Genomic DNA, 19,732 nt, shown 5'->3' with positions numbered 1-19,732 from the left:
ACAGGTGAGAATGCGATCTTAGCTTGACTCAGGGTTGTGCTAAGGAAGCAGGGACGTGCCCTGCCCTCTCTCCATTCAGAAAAACCATCTGGCATCAGCTTTAAAAAAAGGCAGACCTCTGCCCTAGAGGTCTGGGAGCAGGGATGAAGTCGGAAAGAAGGGCATATGGCAACAATTCTGGTAGGAAAAAGAGGGCAGCAAGAGATGCCCTGGAGCATCCAAGGAAGATGCGGGAGGAAAATGAAGACCTGGCTGGGGTCAAGAAGCAAAACAGAACCTCCATGTTCAGAAGCAGCTAGCAACCACAACTACAGCAGCAACTGCTTGCTCTCTATCTGGCTAAAACTTCCTGATTTTAGCAAGCAAGTGGGGCCAGTCTGCTTATTCCATGGATCTGTCTTTTTCCATAACATGTTTTTTTTTGGGGGGGGGGGTTCCCTTCCCTTTCTTTTTTCAAATGTTACTGGTTTTTATCTCTTTCTATTATCGGTTTGAACTATTGTTAGCCATCCTGGATGGGGAATAAATTGCAGTTAGCTACCCTCAAGGCAGCTTATAAATGTTTATGCTGAAAAAATAAATTCATCAACTGAAAGGGAAAGGTTGCTGCGGTCTTGTTTCAAGCTGGCCAATGCAGAAAAAGCACTGAACCCAATGGAGCCTGAGTCTGATCCAGCAAAACTGCTCTTAGAGAAGCTATTAGGCCTGAGAATTCAAAAGAGCTTCCATAATCAGGGGCAGTATACCTGTGAGTACCATACCTCTGAAGTGACATATCAAAATTGTTCTCTTCGTGTCCCATTGTGTTGGGCCCTACAGAAGAGAAAGCTGCTGGGCTGGAATAGATAAGCTGATTCTCTCCTAACGTTCTGGACTACATTTCCCACAAACCTTTGGGAATCCAAGCCTAAAATAATGAGAAGGTACCTTGTTGCCTATTTCTGGGTTGGATGGGCCTCCTTCGGTCTAGGAGAACTTATTCAAAACTGAGAAAATCACTCCATTGGATCAGACCAAGGAACGTCTAGTCCAGCATCTGTTCTCTCCAAGACTAGTCTAGATGCCTCTGGGAAGACCACGAGCCAGACAGGCATGCCAAGCCACCCACAGAAACTAGTAAGAGGAGCCCTTGTGCCTCTGATGGGGGCCATAAAACCAAATCCCTGGTAGTCACTGGCTTCCTCGCCCCCTCTGTCTTCATAGCCGTTCCTCCATCTTATGAAAGCGTCCTCCATTGTGCTCTGGGCAGACCGACAACCAAGATTAATATCAAAGAGGGGGGAGTCACGCTTCACACACAGAAGATGGCTTTGTGTTTGGGTGCACGCTCTGCTTATGCTCAGAGACACCAGGTCCAGAAATAAAAGCTAATGCCGAAAACAGTTCACAGGCTACCCTAGGCCTCCTGCCAACCTGACAGCCCTATTTTCACAAGGAGAAGCATCAAGTTGTCAACTCTGGAGCAAGGGAGGTGGGGGGGATCTTCCTCTCCATCAACCCTAAACAGCACCTGCTCAGCTCAAATCCCAGCTACCGAACTGCCTGCCACAAGCTTTACTGTTGCATCCCGTGTAACCAGCCTCAGCCTCAGCCTCCAAATCAAATTCTGAGTTTCGGTGCTGACTGAAATTAAGCCAGGAGGCAAAACACAAACACAGGGAGGGGTGTGGTAGCTGTGCAGGCAACGCCAGCTCCTCTTGAAATTGGGGCTCTGCCTGGCCATGACCCTAACTACTAACCTAGACCCCCCTTCACCAACTTCAAAGTTGTGGGCATGGTGGTGATGGAAAGGCACTCTGCACATGCTTAGATGCCCAAGCATTAATACAGTTACTGTATCTGATTACAGTATACGGGCTATGGTACCAAATGACAGGGTCTTCCACATATGCTCAGAACACTTTTTTATAAACCCTGGTTGTTTGCAAATGCACTTTGAACATGATTAGATATATTTGCAACTTCCCTCAGGATTGTGCTGCTTCTCAACAAGCGGCAAAAAACCAGCTAATTGGCAGGAGTTCAAGGCAGTTGGGGCTAACTCTGTATCTTCTGCCTGTGCCCAGACTTACGCCTATCGCGGTTACTGCTTTAAAGGATGCAAAGCCGGTTTCTCCCACCTCATTAATCCCGAGCGACCCTCCCCTTCATCGGTGGCGGTTCACTCACCGTGGCTGAGGAGGGCTCCGATGCAGCAGAGAAGGGCGGCGGGTCCGGAGCGCGCCCTCCTCGCCAAGGCCATGGCGGAATCCGGGGCGAGGCGTGGAGAAAACCGAATCCAAGCACGTGCGATCCGAAACAGAAGCCAAAGGCAGAGGCGAAAGGAGGGGTTATGAGGCGGGGGGGCCCAAGGAGGGAACAAGAAGAGGGGGCCGCCTACTTCTGGCTTGAGCCAGCCCAGAATCGGCCCAAGGGGGTGACCGCCCCTCGCCAAGAAGCAGGGAGTCCGTGGGGTGCAAGAGTCTCCGAGGGGCAGGAAGGGAACGCAGCGGCCCCACGTGCAATCCGGGCCGGGCACCGGATGGGAATGGGGCAAAACGGGGGGGGGGGACAACAACCAGGGAATTGGAGCGACGTTAGGCAATAAAAAAATCCAAGGGGAGAAGGCTGCAAAATGGAGAAAGGACCAGCACGGAAGAGCTTAATGATGCAGCCCCCCCAAAGTAATTAGGACCAGAGGAAACCAAGTGCGGGGAGGCGGGAGGGGAGGAGGGCATGGGTAAAACAAGAAAGGCGGTCTCCCCGAAAGGAAAAAAAGGTGGGGGGAGAAGGAAAGAGAAGAAAAAAAGCTTGCAGCTGTAATCCGAGTGCGAGTGGCCGGGCGGCTCTTCTTCGCGGGGCGTCCGGCGGGATCCGCGGAGGAGGAGGAGGCGGAGAAGGAGGCGAGCGTAACTTACATCCGGAGCTGCGGAACAGAAGAAAGTTCGGGATGCTCGGGAGCAGCGGCGCTGGAGAGCGGGGCCGCCGGCGAGAGGAGGTGCGCCGCCCCGTCTAAAGGCCCCGGGGGCGCCCCTGGGGAGGCAGGACTCCGGCGCGTTCCGGCGCCTCCGCAAGAGCCGCCGCGCTCCGCGGGCGATCGCTTCGCGGCAGGCAGAAAGCCACGGCCGGCGTGCCGGGGCTCCAGGCTCGCCGCCGCCGCCCGCCTCCCCGTCCGCCTGTCTCCGCGGCGAAGATGCGCCGATCTGAGCCTTCCCCAGCCGAGCACAGCAGCCGAGAGAGACTCCCCCGCCCCCTCCAGCCTGCCCTCCTCCTCGCGTTCTCCCTTCGTCACGTGTTTTCCCAGGAGTTTTCTAACGCCGCGGCCGCGGCTCTGCAAACACGCGGTGAGCGTGCCCGTGCGAACGAAGATCTCATTTCGTACCGGCAGGTATTGTTCACGCGCTGCTGCCGGCGAGCCGGAACCTGGGTGCGGAAGGGAGGCAGAGAGGGTCGTGAGCGGGGCGGGGGAGGGGCAGCAGCCGGACCCCTGCGGCGCCTTGGAGGAAAAACAGTTTTTTCTTGAACAAATTGCGCAGCTGGTTGGTTGCGTCCACACAACAGGTTGAACTAGGATAGAGACGTATTTAAGGGCTGCACTTAAAAAAGACGTCAAGATTATTTAATCAGTTAATGGTTCAGGGTGTGGTACGAATTCAGGGAGTAGATTAAGCTTGTGAGAATGCTGCCAACTGCGTTGTAAATTACGGATTTACCCAACAAGAAGCCGTCCTTGAAAGTTGATTGGTTTTTTTTACCAACCACATAGATAGGAGACCTTCTCCAACCTGCACCTGTTGTCATCAGCTGTTCTTCTGTTTCTTTGGTGTCAGTCCCATGTTTTTACTGTGCTCCTACTAGAGCTTGCAGATCATTTGCATTTTCAGCTAGCAGCGCCAGGTTACACAGCACCGGTTTCTTCCTCTAATTGTAAAACCACGCTCATCTTCCAATCCAGCCTCCCTGCATATGTATTCAAGCATATAGACTGAATAAGGAAGGAGAGAACCTACAGGCTTTTCTTCTTTGCCAACCTGGAACCGGCCTGTTTCTCCATGTCCAGTCTGATCTGTGGCTTCCTGTCCTAGGCATAGTTTTCACATGAGGGCAATGAGACGTTTTGGGATTCCCATTTTCCCAAGCACATTCCACAGTTTGACATGGTCAACACAAAGGTCTTTCTAACCATCAGTGAATCGCATATTCTTATGATATTCTTTAGCTTTCTCGGTTATCAAAGATGCATGAACAATAACGCTTCTTGGCCTTTTCTGAAACTGGCTTGAACATCTAGCATTTCCCTTTCCATGTAGGGCTCTAATCTGTGTTGAATTTATCCTAAGCATTGTTTTGCTAGCATGTGAAATTAAGACTATTGTGCAAAAGTTTGCACAGTCCGTTAAGTCTCTTTTCTTTGGAATTTGTACATAGACTGACTTCTTACAATCTGTTGGCCATCATGTTGTTCTCCAGGTTTGATGGCATACAGGCAGTCTCCGGGTTAAGAATGAGTTCCGTTCCTAAGCCTGTCTTTAACTCAAATTTGTACAGAAGTCAGAATTTGTACTTACAAATGGGCTGCCTATTACTAAAAATGTCAGGCGGTGTTCTCCTTCCTTGAGCCAATGAACCGCTGAAGCCATGCAATGTTTTCATGAACCATTGAAAGCCACTGAAAACAGGCTGTATATTAAAAACGTGTAGTTTCGGCGGTTCATGAAAACATTGCACAGCTTCAACGGTTCATCGGCTCGAGGAAGGAGAACGCCGTCTGCCATTTTTAGTAATAGACAGCCCATTCGTAAGCATAGTTGTCCATAAGTTGGACGTTCTTAACATGGGGACTGCTGTAGCTAGTTAAAATTTTTACTAATTCTTCTGTTACTTGCTACATTTCTGTAGATATTCCATCAATTTCTGTAGCCTTCTAACTTGGTAATGGCTAGAATGCTAATCTAACTTAATTTTCAAATATTAGAGGATCTTGTAAGTAGGGAATATCTTCTAAGGTTTCTCAGATATTGACATCCTTACTGTACAGAATTTCAGTATACTCCTTCCATCTCTCTTTGATCTCCTTTGAAACAGTTTCTGTCTATGGAATCCTTTAGCATATTAATTCAAGGTTGGAACCTCTTTCTGGAGATCTTTTGGAAGATTTTCCCCATTTTTCTGTGCCTGCTTCCATCTTTGATGTCTTACAGATGTCCTTATAATATTGTTCTCTTCTAACAGCTCTCTGAAGTTCTTTGTTAAATTCCTTCATAAGATCTTGGCTTTGGCTTCTCTTTTTGGCAATTCCCACCATCTGTTCTGAAATCCAGTTTTCTTTCTTCTGATTCTTGGTCTTTGACAGTCTCTTTTTACATTCATCCTTAAAAACATATTTGGTTTCATTTCATAGTTCCTCTGGTTTCCTATCAATGAGGTTCACGACTTCAAAGCATGTTCTTCTTGAAAATGGTGAGTAGATGTTCAAGATCATATTGTGGAACTCGGTTGGCTTTGTTCTACTTTAGTTTGATTTGGAACTTGTATGTGAGCAGTTCCAGTCATCTGTTTTACAGTCAGCCCCTGATCATGTCTTTGCTGTTGTAACTGACCTTTTCTACCTCCTTATACCAATAATATAGTCGATTTGATTTCTATGTACTCCATCTGGTGATGTCCATGTATATAGGCATTGTTTTGATGGTTTGAACACTGTTCTAGGGATGAAGAAATAATTGGATGGCAGAAACTGTAAAGTTATTCTCCTTTATCTCAGTTTCTTACTGAATATTTCCAACTTTGGCATTCCAGTCTCCAACCATAACAACACATCTTGCTTGCATGTTCTATCGATTTCAGATTGAACTTAACCATAAAACACATCAAGCACCTCTTCTTCTGCATCAGTGGATTGGAGCATAAACTTGGATAATTGTCATATTAAAGGGATTGTCTGTGAAGTCTCATTGCTATTAACTAAATTGTACTCGAGTACCGTCTTTGCTTTCATAGTCAGGAAGGATATAGTAATGCCATTTCTTCTCCATTTTTTCTACTGGATCTTCTGAATAAAAAGATGCATTTCAGTTTGCCGGTGCCTATGATGTCCGTGCATAGTTGATTCAGCATAAAGCTTTCCTATGTTCATGCTTCTTATGTTCCATGTTCCCACTCTACTTCTGTCTTTGTATCTTGGGGTTTTCGTTTCCTGCATGGCAAAATCAGCAACTAGATGTCCCAAAGATTTAATCTAGCTGTGTGATAAACTCCAAAAGATTCCCAGCATTTCTTCAGTAGCATGTTGAGGGCCATTTGACCTGAGGGGCTCATCGTGCAGCACTGTTCTGTCAGTCACTATATCTTGTTGATCCATGTGGTTTTTTTGGTAAAATGCAAGAGTAATTTACCATTGTCTTCTCCTGCATTGTATGAAATTATGCCTTTGCCTTTATAGCTAAAGTGATCATCCACTTTCAGCATCTTCCTCTATTGCTGCTGCCCAGTATAGATGCCTGCTTGCTTCTGATGTGCAGCTGGGCTCCCATCATTGCTGTAGGTCTGCCTTGAGTGATCCTACTGGGGGTATTTCCTTTGGCGTACATTCCCAGCATTTTTCGCTCATCCCTCCCAGGAACACCCCTATCAACATGATGAGGTAGTCTAGCAAGACTTGAGGGGGGTCTTTAAAGTTAGCACCATCCCAGTCAATAGGTCCTTCCTTCAGAGAAAAAGCTTTGTTCAATTGGTTTAACCAGGGCAGTTACAAATCTAATGGATGCATTCACCCATCATACTAAATCTGAGCAGTGTTAACCCATTTGATTAGTTGCTATTTGCCCATTGATGTTCTTGAATGACTCCCATGTTGACTCTTCTCCTGAGGGACCAATTCCAGACTTGTGGGTCCTCATGGATTCAAGGCTACTATTAAATGGTAGTTGAAAACCATGGACAGGAGGGCCTTTCCCAGTTCCAGCTGGTGTACCAGTTATAGCCCTACATGGAGCAAATGGACCGTATACAAATGCCTTTATCACTCCCTGCAGTGTAGCACTACTGCAATGCGCTCAACAAGGAGCTGCCTTTAATGACGACATGGAAACCTTAGTTGGTGCAAAATACAGCTGCCCACTTCTTGACTGGCACTGGACACCAGGAACACACTATACCAACAGTCCTGCATTGGTTGTTAGTAGATTTCCAACTGCAATTTGAAGAGCTAGCTTTAACCTATAAGGCAGTACATGGCTTGGTACCAAGGTACCTCCAGAACTATCTTCTTCAACAGGAATAACCCATCCCAGGAGAAATGTCTCATGGTCTCTACTTCTGTGATGTCAAAGAATCCTCAAGCTAGGAGGAGATGTTTCTCTGACATGGCCTGTATTCAGCCTACCCTGACATTGATTATATGAATGTGGGTGTTTGCCAGGTGTTCTAAATTATACGTGGGTTATTTTGGTCATTAGTATTCATTTTACAGTGGATGTTTGAATATTTTTGTACTATGGATGTTTTAAATGGAATTGCATTGTGTACCACCAAGAGACTTTCATTGCAGCAGTATAAAAATTTAATAAATCAATAAAATTCTTTATTATAGCATTTGTATGCCACCAACTCCATATGGACTCCTGATGTTTTACATAAAATCCAACAATAAAAACATATGTAAACATAATAAATCCACAATATTTAGTAATAACTAGTAATAATATGGGTGCCCCTCAGCATATGGCTCTACAGTATCAACTACCAAGTGTTTCCTGGACCAATTCCATTTTGATCCCTCTTGTAAAAACCATCAGAGAGAGTGCCACCCAAATTTCCAAGAATAGTGGCTAACCCAATACCTCCCCCCAAATCTGCCTCAACCATTACTACTCAAATGCCTTCCTTCACATTCCCATCATCCCTGCATACCCTCCCTGCTTGCCTTCACTCGGCTCCCATCATTGCGCAAGATCTGCTTGTGATTTCAGGCCACCTCATGGTTCCATCTTCCTGGAGTCACCCTGGGCTAGTTCTCACCACAATTCATTGTAAGGGGTCTCATGTTTCCCATTTCTTTCTATCTCCTTCCTCCTACTTCTTCCTCCCTGTCTTTCACTGACTTTGCTCTACATCTAGTTCTATCTCATTCTCTGCTGATTCTTACCACTACCACTGTCATTCCAGCCATAGTTCTTCCACATTCTCTTCTTCCTTTACCTTCATTTTCCCTCCTAAAACACGCCTCACCATGTTCACTATCACTGTCCAGTTTAGTACTCAAGTTCTTTCAGACTTGTGTGCAGTGCAGATGGCTCTGGGAGTCATCCAACACGTTCACACAACATGGACAATAGACCCCACTGGGACAATTGAAACTTGGCAGTGGCTCTGTCTTCCATTCATTCTAGGAGCCTCTGAAGGGATGGTCAAAAAAGTAAAGATGGCAACCATGATGGTGCAAAGTTCCACCTGGTATTTATATGTGCCATGTGTGCAACATCTTGACTTTTTTCAACCATACCCTGTGGATGCCCCTGATTCATTCCAATAACTCCAGTCGCAGACTTCAAGGTAACATGTCACCATACACCATGATGAGATTTTAAAAAATGTTAGCATGTTGTACAAACCCAGAAAATGTGTGAATTCATAATCAGGGTGAACGTGTATGAATATTGGAAAGAAGGCAAGTGATCTTAAATATACCTACTCAGAGGTTGGCTCTACTCAGAGTTTAGCAAAGGTGAGACAAGACCTTTTGCTGCTGAAAGAAAGCATAAGATGGCATGGACTTTGGGTGAACTACACCGCACTTGGCTCAAGTTCCTTGTAGTTGTTCTTTGCCCCAAGAGCATCTGTCACCTGAGGCGGGAGGAGGCTTCCTTAAGCCAGGTCAACCCTTGGTCCATGTCACCCACTGTTTTTCTACCTTGGCAACTTCCAGAGGTATGGACTTCAGCTCTCACATAAAATGGTCAAAGAGCTGAGAATTCTGGTTAACAGTGCCTGGCAAAACCTTTCCAGAATTTTAGGACACGGCACATACTGCCCAAAGAAATAGATATTATGGCTTAATGTGGTGACACATTAACACAGCATCCTAAGACAAAGATTGGGTTCAAGCGACAATCTGAATCAAAAGCACTTGATCTCATTTTGGTTTAATCCAGTGTTTCTCAACCTTGGCAACTTTAAGATGTGTGGACCTCAGCTTCCAGAATTCCTCAGCCAGCCATGCTGGTTGGGGAATCCTGGGGATTGAAGTCCACACTTCTTAAAATTGCCAAGGTTGAAAAACACTTGTTTAATCTAATGTATTTTGCAAATCAAGTGAAAATGTAAACTGCAAAAGTTACAAAAGACTTTTAAGGAAGGCAGCTTTCCAGACAACAAGTTCAGTCAGTAAATGAAGAGAGAGAGTAAACAGAGAATTTTGGCAGGGGGAATGTGCCAAGAGACTCCAACACCAAGTAGTGTGGATAGCAAGGAAGCTTAGTGCATTGTTTGTCCTCCTGTCTTAAGAGAATCCAAATTACAAGTGCAAGCTTGTGTCCTTATCAGAGGAGAAGAGCTTGAGGAGGAAAGAGCTTCTGTGAAGGTGACAGGTTCCTGGATAGGATCGGCCAAGCTCCTCAGGAGAAGCAGAGAAAGGAAGTCAATGCCAGAGAACATGAAGAGGAAGACAAGTAGAAGTATGTGTCCCAGGAAAGCAAGAGGATCAGGAGGCACTTAGTGCCAGTGGAGCCCAGCAACCAATGTCAGGGTCTCCCTCTAACAGACAGTCCACAGCCACCTGGACAAGCCTCACCAACCTGGCATAAGAGAACAGAGCAGAAGATAGTTGGGCCCTCACGCTCTGAAGAAACCAAAGAACCACTTTGAGGAAGAAGAGGCGCATTGTGCTGGGTGTTGGCTGAGGGGAACCAAGGCTGCAGCATGCAGTCCTGATACAATGTGGGAGATGTTTTGTCTTCCAGGTATCCACATCTGGGATGCGATGGACAGGTTGCTGAGACTCTTCCTATCCACTGATAACTATTCCTTCCTAATTATTCATGTGGGAATCAACTATGCTTCCAGAAGAAACAGATCTTCAGAGACTGTGAGACCTCGGGCAAAAAGTTAAAGGACTATGTCAGAAACCAAAGGAAAGGCAAAGAGGCTGTAGACCTGTTGCAAGGAGAAAAGGGGTGAATGAGTAACAGGTGATGGCAAGAAGGCAGAGTGCCTTCACTCATAAGCCTTGTCTGTCTTTTCTCAGAAAGGAAAGTAGGCCTTAGATGCCTATTATTGCACCATATCTGGAAGGAGAGAATGATGGTAAGAGAACTTAGATAATTTGCATGAATTTAAGTCTCCTGGGGCTCAGTGGATTACATCTAGGGCACTGAAGGAACTAGCGGAGGTGATTGTAGGACTGATAACTGTAATCTTTGATGACAGGAGGATGGGCAAGATCCCAGAAGACTGGAAGAGAACAAATATCATCCCTATCTTCAGACATGAAAAAGGGGAGGACCTGGAAAATGATAGACCCATCATGTTGATGTCAGTTCTGGGCAAGGTCCTGAAACAGATTACTAAGCAGCTTGTTTGTGAGCACTTGGATAGAAGCACAACAGAAAACAAGATCCAGCGTGAGTTTGTTATAAAAAAGTCAGGGCAGGGTAATCTTACCTCCTTTTTGATGGAGTTACTGGTTTAGTAGATAAAAGGAATGCCATGCAGATAAGTGATCTCAGCGAAGCCTTCTACAGAGTCTTTCAAAATATCCTCATTAATAAAACAGTAAAAATGAGCTAGAGAATACAACTCTTAGATGGATTCATAATTGGTTGAATGACCGCAGCTAGAGAGTGCTCATTAATGGCTTCGCAACAGATTGGAGAGTAGTATCGCATGGAGTACCACAAGATTGTGGCCTGGGCCCATCGCCGCTCAACATTTGTATTCACGACCTGGATGGAGGGAGTGAAGGGACGATGATCAAGTCTGCAGATGACACAAAACTTGGACTTCAGAAAAAGAGAAGATTGAAAAAGATCTAGACAAGCTAGCACAGTAAGCTAAAACAAACAGGATGAAATGTAACAGGGAGAAATGTGAAGCTCTGCATCTGGGGAGAAAAAAAAGGACAAATACACAACGAGAAGACCTGGCGTGGCAGTTGGTTCATGGGCGTTCTAGTAGATCACGAGTTGAACGCAAACCAACGTGCACATGTTGCAGCTGCTAAAAAAGCAAACGCCACTTTGGGATGTACGAAAAGGAGCATCAAGTCCAGATCACAGGAGTAATTGTCTGAGTCACTCTGCACTTGGAATTCCTATCCGGTTCTGGGCACGGTGGTCTAAAAAGGACATCAACAAACTAGACCGAGGTCAGAGAAATTATCAAGATGTGAGGTCATTGGAAACAGTGAGGAACAGTTAAAGGAATTGGATATGTATAACCTGCAGAAGAGAAGGCCGATATGATAGTAGTTTTCAAATTCCCGAAGGGTTGTCACACAGCAGAGGGAGTGGACTTTTCCTCTATTACCCTAGAGCAGTGTTTCTCCATCATGGCCATGTTAAGATATGTGGGCTTCAACTCCCAGAATTCCCCAGGCAGCATTCCCTAGAGGGCAGGACCGGAACCAGAGGGTTAAAATTACAGAAAAGTAGATCCAAGTTAGATATTAGGAGAAATTATCTGACATAGGAACTGTCAATCAGTGGAATAGGTTGCCTCAAGAAGATCTTCACTGGAAGTCTTCAGACAGCAGCTGGAGAGCCATCTGCTCAAAATGGTTTAGCAGATCCTGCACAAGCAGGTGGGGTTGAACTAAATGACTTTCATGCAGTCGGATTGTATGAAGGTTTGCTGTGTTGTATCCCATGCCATAGATTGATATATTCTTTACCCATAGTTCATGCTGGGCTTAGCCCACTGTGAGTGAGAGTAGAAAACTAGGTAGAACTTGAAAAAAGAAAATAAAGAAAGGAATGAGGGCATCCTGCAAACACTGTGGATGTCTTCATACAACATGCTTAACCAGCTCAACAAGATCCAATGGCTGCATTTGCATGTATGTGGGCCTTAGCATGTTGTGGAAAGCCAGTCTTTTGATTTAGTTTATGGTAAAGTATTATCGTTCATTTAGTAATCAGGCTGTGCATGTTTCTGTGATCGTAGTCCCTGTGTTGGATTAAGACCAAGGAAACCCAGATTCAAATCCTTATTTGAAAATGGAGCTCACTAGGTGACTGGTTAAAACACTCTCTCTCAGACTAACCTACAGTCGGCCCTTCGAGGTGGGCCAGGTCAGGAAACAGACTCCACAAATCCAGTAAACTTTACTTTATTGGTATCTTTTATTGATAATTGAATCATGAAGGCCTGACTGGGTTTTCTTCTCCTTCGCTCTTATACCCCTATGAATTAGGGAGGACTCACTCTGAGCTTCTTCTCAGGCCCTGGCGGTTTCCAGGGCTTCCAGCATACTTTTCCAACCATCGTCTCTGCCTAGTTTCTTCAAGGTCATCTCCGTGGTTCTCTGTACCTACCTCACAGGCTTGTTGTTGTGAAGATAAAGGGAGAGGCGTCTCCTTGTAGGGCCTCTTCAGCTCCTTAGACGAAAGATGGGATAGAAACATAAGGAGAAGAAGAAGAAAGAATGAGGTAATTCATTATTGGGGATACTGGCACACTCTGAATGTTGGGTGAAATTCCTGTCCCTTCCTTTATTCAAACAGCCAAAACGTGGCTCAGGGTGTCAGTATACGTAGGGTGCGAACAAAGCACTCTGTTCCAGCCTTATTCTTTTTCCTTTTATTTATCCCCCGCCCACGATCCATTTTCACATTAACCACTACTGAAAACCCTCCTTGCGACGGTGGCTTGGAAGATGCCTCCTGGTGTCAGCTTTGTCACATTTCAAAATATCCCAGGGAGGTCAGATGCTTACAGTGATGTTTCTATTCAGCCTCGGTCTCGTTACAGCAAATGGAGGATGCCAAAATTAGGAGATAGAAAATTTCACACCGAATTTGATGTGTCAGATGGGTTTGCTGGAACTGGTGTTGTCTCTGGGTAAAGCCCTGTGCAAAAATCAAACACAGCTGCCGAACAGCCAGGCTCGGCATCCCTTTTCCTCCTGCCTTTGCAGGGTGTTGCTTGTCTGTGGCCAGCTCACACCACATCGGCAGAGTGGGGGTGGAGAATATAAATAAAGGTAACCATATTTCGGGGCTGTGTTCACCCAACGTGTTTAACTCGGATTCTGCAAAAACGAACGCTCCGGGTTTGCCCAATACACTGCACCATAAGCCAACCAAATGCTAAGAATTCACACAATAGTCTCGCCTACACACACACACACACACGCAACACCCTAACCGTGATTAAAATGAACAAAGCTCGGCAAGTTGCAAAACAGACCTGGCTAAGCATGTTGTGGGGACCCAGCTCCCAGAATTCCCCAGCCAGCATGGCTGACAGAGCTGCAATCCTGGCCCGGCTGAAGGGTTCCAGGTTAGAGAAGGCTGGTCGCGCCAAGAGAGTAAACCCTAATTAGCGGGCTCTATGATCTGCATCTCCTATGAGCTGCTGGAGTCTGGCCAGGTGGATAATGAGTGTGGGCAGCAGGAAGGTTGCAAGATCCTGGCGATCTTTTTAAGAGAGTTGAAAAATGCACACATTTTTCTGCAGCACTTCTGTGCCATCAGTAGCCCCTGTGAAATGTAAGTGAGCGTAGCCTTTTTCCGCCAGAGGGAGTCCCTGGGGATTGCTCACAGCCACCCTGCTCTTTCTCCTGTGCACAAGTATGATTCATGCCCATCATACGTGTGCACCCACACGTGCTTGCATGGGGAAAGATTGTGGGAAGGGAAGGTTTAAATTAGTGCTGGCAGAGAAATCCCCTTGTATCTTTTCCTACGAGTTCTTGTTCAGTTTGATGAAAGAGAATTCCCTGTAGAAATAAAATATATATATATTTTAAAGGCCATGAAAAATCTCAGAAATTCTGAAAGGGAGAATGTGGTTTTACACTTATTTAGGACAAAAGTGGCGAAGAGATGTGTGTGCATTATATACAATTTCATTTTATATAATATCTTGCCATTTGCAGCTCCTCTGGGTTTCCATGTTCCCATTTAATCCCAAGGGAAGAAGACATCAGGATCAAATACCTGCCATAGGATTGTTTTCAGAGGGGCCGGCTGCTGCCACAGCTCAAGGGAAACTTAAAAAATTGTTGGAAGATTTCTGGTTCCCATAGAAAAAAATGAAGGAAATTGATCATCCAGTTTCTCTGTTTACAAATTGGAGAATTTCAAAAGGTCATTTGTTCCCAGCTTTAATTCACATGTGCTTGCTCTCTCTCTCTCTCTCTCTTTCACTCACTCACACACACGCACACACACACACCACTATCACTACTGAGCTCTCCCCTACTTGGAAAACACAGCAATCTGGTGACATAGAAACAGAGCAATGTCTTTCTGGGTTGTTCCTGTGCTGGAATTCCTCCCTGTGCACCAAAAATTAGAGTTGTAAGTTGTCTTCCTGAAACAAGGGGGTCCCTTTCTCAGCACAAATGGAAGAGATTTCCTGGTGGCCTCCTTTTCTCTCTGCTGAGTTTGTTAGAGTACTTAACTTACTTATGTATTTGTTTCTTTCTTTATACTTTATACTTGGGCTGAGCGGCCATTTCAATCACAGACAACTTTAAGGGGTGGACACTTTGATAGAGAAAAAAATTAAAACAATAAATGATAACAGAACAAGGTGGTGGTAGTAGTAGTAGTAGTAATAATAATATCTGGGACTGTAGAATTCAAACAGACAAGCACCTGCCACACAACACCCCAGACTTAACAATTATTGATAAGAAAGACCAAAAAGTCTGGATAATGGACATTGCAATACCTGGAGACAGCAGAAGAAAAGAGAAAGAACTGGAGAAAATCACAAAATATAAAGACCTGCAAATATAAATAGAACAACTGTAGCAAAAGAAAGCAAAGATAGTATCAACAGTAATAGGCGCCTTGGGTGCAATCCCAAAACATCTGGAGCACCACTTGAACACCATCGGCATTGACAAAATCACCATCAGTCAATTGCAAAAGGCAGCTTTTCTTGGAGCAACTTACATCCTGCAATGATACCTTTAACATCGTCAAACAACAACATCTGCCTATCCCAGGTCCTTGGGAAGGACTCAATAGGTGGACAAAAATGCCAAATCCAGTCTAAACATCTGTCTGACTGTGCAACCAACCATAATAATAATCTTCACTTCCATAATGCTGAGGAGAATCATTCTCCATAACAGCATTCACACATTGCACAGGGGAACCCACTCAATCCCCAAAGGCTTTCTGATGTAGCCAGGACTTTGTGGCCTTTCTAAACAACAGGTGCTGATGTAGCCTCAGGTGTAACATTCCTTGAAAGGAGAGGGGTAGCAGTGCCTTCATAATCCCAGATGATAAGGTTCCTTCAGAGCTGGCACTCACGGGGCCTTCCCTACCAGATCTTATTTGAGGAAGTAGTTCTTTTATGAACCAACATTTCCATTCTCCATCTCCTTCCTCCGTGAGAAAAGGTGGGAACCCTTCAGGAATTCTACTTCCAAGGGCTAGTGCGAGCATGAGTTGGTGACTTCCAAAGAAATGGGGAAGTTATCTGATTTCCCTCACCTCTAATGGGAAGAGGCAGAGCTTCACCTGAGGCCTCTGTGGTGGGATCTGTCCTGTGGCCAAAAGTTCTCAAGGAGAAGCATGTTGGTTTTCTTAGGTCAGTGCCTACAACCCATAGTCTCCCATAGTATCCACCTGGCTGATTCAATCTTGCAGGGTTGGTACGCTCCAGGTTCCTTCAGTTAAACAATGCCATCTATCTGGACCTCAGAAGTGTGCCTTCTCTGTAGCAGTGCCTCACCTCTGGAAGGGGACTCTCATCAGATGGCCCCCACTCTGCTGTTGTATAGAAGAGCCATGAAGTCTTGGCTCTTCACCCAGGCCTTTGTTGGGGGAAGCTTGGCATCTTTTATCTTTATCTTTTATTGATTGTATTGTAATTTTTTGTTTGTTTGTTGTGAGCTGCCTAGAGTTATTGGGAGTCAGGCAGCTTACAAGTTTAATAAATTCTTCATCACCACCACCACCACCATCATCATCAATCTATTGTTCCTTGTGTAAGAAAGAACGTAATTGTGGTTGCCAGATGCATAGGAAGGGGCTGTTATTGCTCACAATAAAAGGAAGGTTAGGTTAAAAAAACGTGGGCTATATGGAAGTCAGCAATGGCCCCTCAGAGTCAGCCACTTATTCAAGTCCAGACTTCTCTGATACAAATCCATCTAATGCAGCATTCTGGCTCTCAGTGTCCACCATTGATTTTTCTGTTTTCACCGCAGCACTTGATTTACCAGCCTGGTCAGTGGTTGGAATTTTACTCAATTGGAGGTTTTAAATTTTGCTGCTGGGATCCAATTCTCCTTTTCTTTCCCGCATGTTTATCTTTGGCAGCTTCCTGGCATTGCCTAAAGGGTAGCTTGATTATTTTTCCAGTGCTCTGATAAACTACTATTTCACACAGACGCATGCACACAGACACACAGACGGCCCCCAGATCTGGAGATTATTTATGGCTCCCAGTTTGACAGCTGCTGGAACCAACCTCAGACAACATAGGTCTCCAACTGCTTTCTCCAGCTTTGATGGAGACCTGTTGGGGGTGGAGGGAAGGTTATGACAATTTTCAGACAATATAACCATTGCTTCCAAGATAAATTATGGAAGTTTAAAAAGAAGCACAACTAAGGACAAGTTCATGTGCTTTAAGCCTTTTTTAGTGAAGAATTAGGGAATGCATCAAGCCATACCTTCACCTCAGTCCTCTTTGTCTATGTCTAGCAATGTCCACACCTTAACTCTGTTTACCAATGCAGAAATGGTGGCTAAAAAATAAACATGGAGCACCACACCCAGTGTGCTTAAGTGTGTCATAGTTACTCATGTCTTGGGGAGCCAAGTTTGAATCTCCACCAGGTCTGCCGCTGCTTCTCTGCCAACTCCCCCATTGGGCTACGGGGATCACAAAGCCGATACTCGACTAGATCAGTGTTTTTCAACCTTAGTAACTTTAAGATACGTGGACCTCAGCTTCCAGGATTCCCCAGCCAGCAGCATAAGCAGAGTAGTTTTCCCTTCTCACATAGTTGCAAACAGATTGTTAACATTCAGGGTTAAAGGTTGCATCTTCAAGATCAAGAACAGGAATTCCCCTTGTTGGATGAGTATGAAGTGCTCCAGTGGCATCTTGTTTATTTATATTATATTGTATTGGGCTTTTATGTTGTTACCTGGTATTGTGAACTGCTACAAGTTGTTTTTGGAGTTAGGTGGCATCTACAGCTGAGAATCATTATCAACATCCCAATGCATGTACCTTCTCCTAGCTCTCATTTCTGAAACAAGGTGTTTTCTACTTTTCCTTCCTCTCGTGATCTGATAGTGCCCATAGGTAGATCATGCAGAGGAGATCCAAGTGGAAAGCACTCCGGTGTTCCCATTAAAGAGACAGCAGCGTAAAGAGCAATCAGGAGCGCCCGGTGACATTTTCTCTTTTGGAGGAACATGGGATAAAATCTCAGGGAGTCCAGCAAGGATTTGCAAATGGAACCCACTGAGAATACATAAAGGAAATGAAGTCCTGGGGAATTCCTGTGATACAAAGGATTTCAGCAGCTCCAGCTTTTGTCAGATGAGACTGAAGGACGGGGAGAAAGGGAGGTTGGGTGAAAGATCTGCTTTTGTGCTCTCCCCTACAGCTCCAAACTTAAGATAAGGCTTGTCTGCCCAAATTGGCCAGATTGGAAATCTTAAATGGGTCAATCAAATGGGGATAAAGCCAGATTTGACATCTCTGAATGTCAGGGCGATCCCCTGCCACATAAATGTAATTCAGTGTAAATCTGTTCTATTTTACTATTTGCTTTGCAGTGCAGATTTTCATTCTGTTAGTTTTATTAGAGCTTTCATTTCAGGATTCAGTCATAGGTTTCCTCATCAGTTTAAGGGCAACGGGGGAGGCCAAATTTTTGAAAAGATACAAGGGGACCAGGGATTTTGGTCCTCCTTTCTTTTCACAATAGAACCGCCTTACAAATGGCACTTAAAGCTCTCAGGAGAGTTGCTGCTGCGTTGCTGTGTTTCCTGGACTGACCATGGAACTAATGTTGTGTGGTCACATGTCAGTCCAGGGAGTGTTGCAAAAAGACCCGACGATTTTTCTGTAGAGAGCCTTGCGTTCCTATGAGAGTTCAGCAAGGACTTGTCCTGCTATGAATCTATAGGGGCAAACACCCTCCCTCCCCCCACAGCCCACAGATCTGCTCTTGCTCCAGCAGGATCTATAGCAGTGTTTCTCAACCTTAGCAACTTTAAGATATGTGGACTTCAACTCCCAGAATTCCCCAGCCAGCATGCTGGCTGGGGAATTCTGGGAGTTGAAGTCCACATATCTTAAAGTTGCTAAAGTTGAGAAACACTGAATTACAGTGACATTATTTTACATCTCTGCGCCACCCTACTCAAGCCATATTCTCTTAGAGGACCCCAGCAAAGAAGACAGGAGGATTCTGCTGGTGGGAGGAGAGAAGAGCATTTAATGGAATTACACAAGGGAAGTTTCAAGGTTCAGAATGCTCGCCATTTCAAAAAGCTTTACAATTCTGAACAGAGGAAGAAGTGTTTATTTAAAGTATTTTTCATCTACTCTTCAGCTAAAAAGCCTACCAAGTAACAGTGCAAACAAAACAGCCCTGGACCACGATTTACTGCTTAAAAAGACATGATAGCAAAGGAAAAAGGGAGAATTGAAAGAACGGCTCATCAATTTGTAATTCACCCAATGCAGCTTTAACATCAAGCTCTGGCAATCAGCCAGGTCATTCCTGATGAATGTAAGTGTTCCATTGAAATCTGTACTTTGCTGGATCAATATCCTGGTTCGTGGAATGTTCCTGCTTTTCTTAGTGGTGACCCGACGTTCTTCCTTGTGTCTGTAGCAGAGGATTCCCTACCAGATCTTGCAGTGCTTAGTTTCTGCCCACGGCTCAGTGCAGAATGCCTGACTGGTCCTCTATGAACATTTTCACACATTTTGAAGCACCTTCATCCTTCGTATCTGAAGTGTTCTGCAGCCCTAATGCATGTTCAGTCTATCTTGGGATAACAGATGTTGGAAAAACAGGCCCAGCCTTGCTGATGGTCCTTCTGAAGGCCCCTGTCAGGCACGGATCCTTGGCCTGACCCAGACAATCTCCCCTCAAGTTGCCCTTCACTCTCTGTTAATTGCTGGGGATTCAATTGGGTGTGAAAAAGGACTGTTTTTTAGCCTTTTAAATCATTCCCCATGTTCACAGTAAAGCAAGCGCTTTGCTCAGTGGAGAATTATTGAATGTGAATCTCACATCTGCACCTCCCTGCATTGAGTTTAGCTGATGGAAAAAAACACCACCAAAGAATCCAGAAAATTTTGGATACAAATACATGCACTAATTCAGAATATTTGAAAGACTAATGTACAGTTGAAACCAGAGGCTTTTCTTTTGGGACTACTGGAGAGACAGCTGGAAAACAGTCATGGAACTGTGTTTTTATATATGACAACTGCAGCGAGATTATTATATGCTCAATAGTGGAAAGGCTCGACACTGCCCACAAAGGAGGAATGGTTGGTGAAGATGATGGAACTTGCAGAGATGGCTAAACTG

At 45.0% G+C, this 19,732-nt stretch overlaps 1 protein-coding gene and 1 long non-coding RNA gene across 3 annotated transcripts in view; one reads left to right on the top strand and one right to left on the bottom strand.

Moving 5' to 3' along the window:
* TMEM132E (transmembrane protein 132E) overlaps window positions 1-3,202 on the bottom strand; it is a 201,638-nt gene extending 198,436 nt beyond the window's left edge. For both annotated transcript variants that reach the window (XR_015798161.1, XM_088152267.1), the window contains exon 1: window positions 2,170-3,202. Coding sequence is in view for 1 of the 2 variants with exons in the window: in XM_088152267.1 (XP_088008393.1) it covers window positions 2,170-2,242 (73 nt within the window). In the remaining variant the exon portion in view is untranslated. The remainder of the gene's footprint in view (window positions 1-2,169) is intronic.
* Window positions 3,203-3,269: 67 nt separating this feature from the next.
* On the top strand, window positions 3,270-16,862 carry LOC148214379 (uncharacterized). The gene is made up of 3 exons (XR_015798162.1): window positions 3,270-3,367; window positions 12,389-12,624; window positions 14,075-16,862. It is a non-coding gene; the product is annotated as an uncharacterized LOC148214379 (long non-coding RNA).
* Window positions 16,863-19,732: the final 2,870 nt, after the last annotated feature.

The sequence above is a fragment of the Python bivittatus genome, unplaced genomic scaffold (genome assembly GCF_059951505.1).
Source record: "Python bivittatus isolate LINGU-HERP-01145 unplaced genomic scaffold, Pbiv_v1 ctg000690_np1212, whole genome shotgun sequence".
Lineage (NCBI taxonomy): Eukaryota > Metazoa > Chordata > Lepidosauria > Squamata > Pythonidae > Python > Python bivittatus.
Note: the sequence above shows the minus strand (reverse complement) of the source record. Positions and strands in the feature narration are given on the sequence as shown.